Source organism: Anomaloglossus baeobatrachus, chromosome 4 (assembly GCF_048569485.1).
Source record: "Anomaloglossus baeobatrachus isolate aAnoBae1 chromosome 4, aAnoBae1.hap1, whole genome shotgun sequence".
In the NCBI taxonomy this organism is placed as follows: Eukaryota; Metazoa; Chordata; class Amphibia; order Anura; family Aromobatidae; genus Anomaloglossus; species Anomaloglossus baeobatrachus.
The window spans coordinates 219,452,940-219,459,884 of record NC_134356.1 but is presented as its reverse complement, the minus strand read 5'-3'; the positions used below and the strand labels follow the sequence as shown (position 1 = coordinate 219,459,884).

General features: G+C 49.3%; 1 protein-coding gene across 1 annotated transcript in view; it reads left to right on the top strand.

Annotated features, from left to right (window-relative positions):
• Positions 1-4,901: 4,901 nt before the first annotated feature.
• The window catches only part of CDC23 (cell division cycle 23), an 83,535-nt gene continuing 81,491 nt past the window's right edge, over positions 4,902-6,945 (top strand). The window contains exon 1 of the mRNA XM_075343429.1: positions 4,902-5,043. Within this exon, the coding sequence (XP_075199544.1) occupies positions 4,934-5,043 (110 nt within the window). The 5' untranslated portion in view covers positions 4,902-4,933. The remainder of the gene's footprint in view (positions 5,044-6,945) is intronic.

Genomic DNA, 6,945 nt, shown 5'->3' with positions numbered 1-6,945 from the left:
TCTCTCATGGTGCAGAACCCACCCTCAGCGGCATTCATCACCCAGATAATGTAGCTAGCTAACCTCATGTAGTCAGCGCTCATCGTCCCCTGCGATGACCTGGGCTGACCAAATGATGTTAGCTCAGGTCACTGCACTGCTCTCCCAGCCAATGAGGAACATTCTGTTCTTCATTAACTGGGACAGTGAGTATTGATCGTCGTGGGACCCCCTTATTGGATTACGTCGGACCCAGATTTGATTTTTCTTTCCAATAAATTGGTGAAAGAGGGAATGTTTTGGGGAGTGTTTTGTCAAATAAAAATTTGTTTGTCGTTTATTTTTTTTATCACTGACTGGGTTAGTGATTTCAGGTATCTGATAGATGCTGTGACATCACTAACCCCAAGGCTTGATGCCAGATGACATTACACAGCTGGTATTAACCCTATATATTACCCTGTTTGCCACCGCATCTGGGCATTCGGGATGAGCCGGGTAAAGTCCCGGGACTGTCACATCTAATGGATGCGGCAATTCCGGACAGCTGCAAGCTGATATTTTTAGGCTTGGGGGCTCCCAATAACGTGGGTCTCCCCAGCCTGAGAATACCAGCCAGCAGCTGTGAGGCTTTATCATGGCTGATATCAAAATTGGGGGGAACCGCATGACATTTTTTTTAATTATCTATTTATTGTACTGTGCGATATAGACGTGCCCACTGGCCGCTGTGATTGGTTGCACTTAAGACAGCTGTCACTCAGCATGGGTGTGCGTCTGACTGCAACCAATCACAGATGCCGGTGAGCAGGGAAGCAGTGAATATGAAATGAGCCTAATGAGTGGCCGGCTCGGGAAGAACAAAGAGCTGCCACAGGAGCAGTGTGAACGGTGAGTGTGTAGCGCTTGCTCTTACCCCTTTGCGCCAGATAGACTTTATATGGGAACCAGCATCTAGACCAGGGGTGGGCAATTAATTTTCCCATGGGGCCGCATGAGAAATTGGGATTGGTTTAGAGGGCTGGACTAATATAATTACCTCAGTTCTACCCAATATACTACATCACTACACCCCCTCCATATACTACACCTGTAATAAACTACACCACTACACCCCTATATACTACACCTGTATTATACTACACTCCCTCCATATACCTGTAATATACTACACCCCCATATACACCTGTATTATACTACACCACTATATAATACACCTCCGATATACTACATCACTACACCCCATATACTACACCTGTAATATAGTACACCTCCATATAGTACACCTGTAATATACTACACCTCCATATAGTACACCTGTAATATACTACATCACTACACCCCATATACTACACCTGTAATATAGTACACCCCCATATAGTACACCTGTAATATACTACACCTCCATATAGCACACCTGTAATATACTACAACTCCATATAGTACACCTGTAATATACTACATCACTACACCCCTATATACACCTGTAATATACTACATCACTACACCCCATATACTACACCTGTAATATAGTACACCCCCATATAGTACACCTGTAATATACTACACCTCCATATAGCACACCTGTAATATACTACACCTCCATATAGCACACCTGTAATATACTACATCACTACACCCCCTATATAGCACACCTGTAATATACTACACCTCCATATAGCACACCTGTAATATACTACGCCTCCATATAGTACACCTGTAATATACTACATCACTATACCCCCATATACTACACCACTATATACACCTCCATATAGCACACCTGTAATATACTACACCCCCATATGTCACACACCCTGCTCCCCATACAGCCTGCACCCCCATATCACACACACTACACCCCATACAGCCTGCACCCCCATATCACACACACTACACCCCCATATGTCACACACCCTGCCCACATATCTCACCCTGCCTGTACCCCAACTTACCCCTCTCAAACACTCTGCAGCCCTTCACATCCTTCTGTCAGTCTGCAGCCCTCATATGCCACTCACCCTGCAACTCCATCTTCCCACATATGCCACTCACCCTGCAACTCCATCTTCCCACATATGCCACTCACCCTGCAACTCCATCTTCCCTCATATGCCACTCACCCTGCAACTCCATCTTCCCACATATGCCACTCACCCTGCAACTCCATCTTCCCACATATGCCACTCACCCTGCAACTCCATCTTCCCACATATGCCACTCACCCTGCAACTCCATCTTCCCTCATATGCCACTCACCCTACAATTCCATCTTCCCTCATATACCACTCACCTTGCAACTCCATCTTCCCTCATATACCACTCACCCTGCAGCTCCATCTTCCCTCATATGCCCCTCACCCTGCAACTCCATCTTCCCACATATGCCACTCACCCTGCAACTCTATCTTCCCTCATATACCACTCACCCTGCAACTCCATCTTCCCACATATGCCACTCACCCTGCAACTCCATCTTCCCTCATATGCCACTCACCCTGCAACTCCATCTTCCCTCATATGCCACTCACCCTGCAACTCCATCTTCCCTCATATGCCACTCTCCCTGCAACTCCATCTTCCCTCATATGCACTCACCCTGCAGCTCCATCTTCCCACATATGCCACTCACCCTGCAACTCCATCTTCCCACATATGCCACTCACCCTGCAACTCCATATTCCCTCATATGCCACTCACCCTGCAACTCCATCTTCCCTCATATGCACTCACCCTGCAACTCCATCTTCCCTCATATGCACTCACCCTGCAGCTCCATCTTCCCTCATATGCCACTCACCCTGCAACTCCATCTTCCCTCATATGCCACTCACCCTGCAACTCCATCTTCCCTCATATGCCCCTCACCCTGCAGCCCCCTTCCCCCTCATGTCCCCTCTTTTCTTATTACCAGTCATCATGTGTCCACATCTCCTTCAGGATTCAGTATCTTTGCTTTCTGCCCGGCATCCTGTGTCTCCTCCCACACAGTCACATGGGCGTGACATCATCGCAGGTCCTGCAAGATTAATTATTCCTCTGCTGTGCTGCTTCTTCTGCCGGGCGGGAACTTTTAAAATGACACACGCAGCACAGTACTGACAACGTCAGAGCGCGCGCGTGTGTCACTGACAATTAGTGCCGGCAGGGAACAGAGGAAAGACTCCTGCGTTCCGCTGCCTGCACTGACTGTGCGGCGGACCTGCACAGGATCTCTCCCTGCTCGGCACACTGCAGCCCGGCTCCACTGCACCGGCTTAAGACGGGCGGGCCGGTCACAGAGAGCAGGCGGGCCGGATGTGGCCCGCGGGCCGCCCCTTGCCCAGGTCTGATCTAGACAGATACTCTGGACTGCATGTAACTCTCCTTCCGTTTTTTTTGCGGTCCGCCAAAAAAATGTAAGTCACACGGACCGTATACGGAACGGGATGGATGCGGTTGTCACACGGATGCATGTGGAAAAACAGGACCTTTTTTTCCAGACCGCAAAAACGGAATGGTCGTGTGAATGTAGCTTAAAAAGCAGCGCTGAGGAATAAGCCACCTGATAGGCCACTGTTAAAAGGCATATGGGCAGTCGTTAAAGGGAACCTATCACTAGATTTTTCCCTATGCAAGTAAAACTACCACCTTCTGCAGCTCCTGGGCTGCCTTCTATGAAGGTGTGCCTTGTATCTGGCCCCCTTTTCAGACCGCAAAAACAACTTTATAAATATTACCTTTTCGTATGTAAATTTTATCGGTGGGCCTAAAGGACGTGCTGTCTTTCTCTTTCGTTCCCCCCTCCTGCCGCTGTACGCCATCCCGTGTTGATTTTAATTGATGACGACGGTCTCGTCATCCTCCACGCTGTGCCGAAGTCTCGCGCATGCACCGTTATCGTAGGCCACTATCGCGGGTCTGTGCACAAACTATCCCTCGCGCGTGCCTGGGATGTATTTGCGCAGGCACAAGATGATGGGCGGGTACTAGCATGACGCTGGTGAGGTCATGCACAGTGCCGCCCATCATCTCGTGCCTGAGCAAATACTTCCGGGCATGCGCGAGGGATAGTTTGTGCACAGACCCGCGATAGTGGCCTACGATAACGGCGCATGCGCGAGACTTTAACACAGCGTGGAGGATGACGGGACCGTCGTCATCAATTCAAATCAACACATGGGACAGCGTACAGCGGCAGGAGTGGGGAGCGAAAGAGAAAGAGCCCGCCCTTTAGGCCCACCGATTAAATTTACATATGAAAAGGTAATATTTATAAAGTTGTTTTTGTGGTCTGAAAAGGGGGCCTTGCACATTCATAGAAGGCAGCCCAGGAGCTGCAGAAGGTGGTAGTTTTAGTTGCATAGGGAAAAATCTAGTGACAAGTTCCCTTTAAGTAATTGAATGTAATGTGAATAATCTCAATGGAATGTGGATAATTTGGGACGAGTTTATTGTTTCTGGCAGGATTTTTTTTTATGTATTTTAGCATGTGGTGATGCGAGTTGGTCACGTGGTGAGCGTTGACTTAAGGACCAGATGAGGTTAATTGTAGGATTGAGAAAGGGGAATGCTCCTCCACACGTCGCCACTGATGTTACCGAATTATCCCGTCTGCAGGCGTCTCTGCTACATGACCTTGCACTGACTGAATCTGGATATATCCCCCATGGACTCTATACACTGTCAGACAACGTATTCTTCAGGCTCGGTTTCTATATCGCGCTCATCCATGTGACTCAATCTAAAGGGATGTGTTGGTTCTGACGCCCAGCAGGACGGACACTTGGCCCCGCCTCCAGTTTTCCCGCTACTCGTAATTGGCGCCTATTCCCTGAGCATCACGTCTAGCCAATCAGGATTCCCCTACTATCCGCCTGCGCTGGCGTAACGACGTACGGTTTCCTGACGCTTCTGCAGCAAGCTGACTGCTGATTGGTGGCCGTTATCCAGCTGACGCTGACGCCAGGAGAGCATGATGGCGGCTTCAAGCAGTCTGTTTTCCGACCTACGGGAAATAAAGAAGCAGCTGTTGAGCATAAGCTGGCTGTGCCGGGAGCGGGGCCTCATGCACAGCGTGAAATGGTGAGCGGCTGCACGGCACCTGGACTGCAGGCTGTGACTGACAGCGCCTACTGACATGTATTGTTCCCTGACCTCACTGTGTATATACTGGGGTCTGCATGTGACTAGCTGCATGTCCTAACAGCCTGGAGAGGTATGCTTGTGGGAAGGCGCCCCCTGCTTCCGGGGGGGCAACCTGCAGCAGTCACATTCCCTACGGCCAATAACACCCTTAGCTAATAAAGGGGATGTCCCTTCCAGAAAACCCTGGGTTCAGTTATTGCTAGTTCCTCACTCTGGTAGTGTTTTTAATGTAAGTCCCCTGCCCCCGGTATAAGACTATGTTCACACACTGCATCTTTTACTGCATTTTTGACGTCACAAAGATGCACCTAAATACATGCATTTCCTTCCCCCAGCAAAGTCTGAGATTTCTATTTTGCTGTCCGCACAATGCATTTTCTTTGGCTGCGTTTTTAAAGATGCAGCATGTCAATTCTTTTGCGTTTTTTATCCCTGCGTTTCGGGTGACTGGCAGATCAACCCCTCGCTGACTCTGGGTCGGTGGGGGGTGGATCCCTGGTATCTGGCTAGATGCCGATTCCCATATAGTCTATGGGAATTAGAATCTTGCACAAAGGGGTAGGAGCTAGCACATCATACCGAATCACCGTCGGGGCTGTAACACTGCTCATGCGGACAGTCATTCACTTCCGGGCTGCTCCTTACCTTCATTGAATATGCACTGCTTCACCCCATCCACCGGTGACTGTGATTGGTTGCAGTCAGATGAGCCCCCACCCTGAGTGACAGTGTCTAACTGCAACTAATCACAGACACCGGTGGGTGGGTCTATATCGTACAGTAAAATAAATCTAAAAAATTGGCGTAGGATCTCCCCATGTTATGATACCAGCACAGATAAAGCCAAACAGCCAGGGGCTGGTATTCTCATGCTGGGGATACCCATGGTTATTGGGCACCCCCCAGCTTAAAAATATCTGCCACCAGTCACCTGAAATTGCCGCATCCATTAGATACAACAGTCCCAACACTTTACCCAGCTCTTCCCAATTGCCCTGGTGTGGTGGCAATCGGGGTAATAAGGAGTTAATAGCCCACAGCTGCCACTTAGGCCTATATTAGTGATGGCAGGCATCTGAGACACCCCCCATCTCTAATCTGTAAGTGAAAGTAAATAAGCACAAAACCCCCAAAAAAATCCTTTATTTGAAATAGGACAAAAAAGCCCCCTTTCACCACTTTATTAACCCCAATTGCGCCCCTCCAGGTCCGACATAATCCACACGAGGTCCCATGAAGCTTCCAGCACTGCTACATATCTGAAGCTCACAGCAAGTGCCATAGAACAAGACTGCCCGTTGTGAGCTCCACACAGCAAATGAATAGTGATGAGCGAGTATGCTTGTTACTACTCGGTACTCGCACGAGTATCAATGTACTCGGGCTACTCGGCGGGGACCGAGTAATCTCGCGATACTCGTGCTGTACTCGGGGTCTTCATGTTGGCGCTCTTTTTACAGCCATCCCTTATGCAGGGATTGGCTGGCAGACCACTGCAATGCCACAGCCCTGTTGTGGAATTGCAGTGATTGGCCAGCCCGCACAGCGTGACCGTGCCTTTAGCCCGACACTTCCCCGCTCGGCTACGGCCCCTCCCGCACTCCACTCCGCGTGTATATATATATATGCACGCTTACACACACACGCACGTTTTTTTTTTTTAATTTACAGTTTTATGGTTTCTACATGCTGCCGGGGGTCATTTCAGAATAATACTCGGGTCTCCCATAGGATAACATTGGGCTCGGTGCTCGGGCCGAGTACACGAGTATTTTGAGATGCTCGGCCCGAGCCTCGAGCTCCCGAGCATTTTAGTACTCGCTCATCGCTACAAATGAA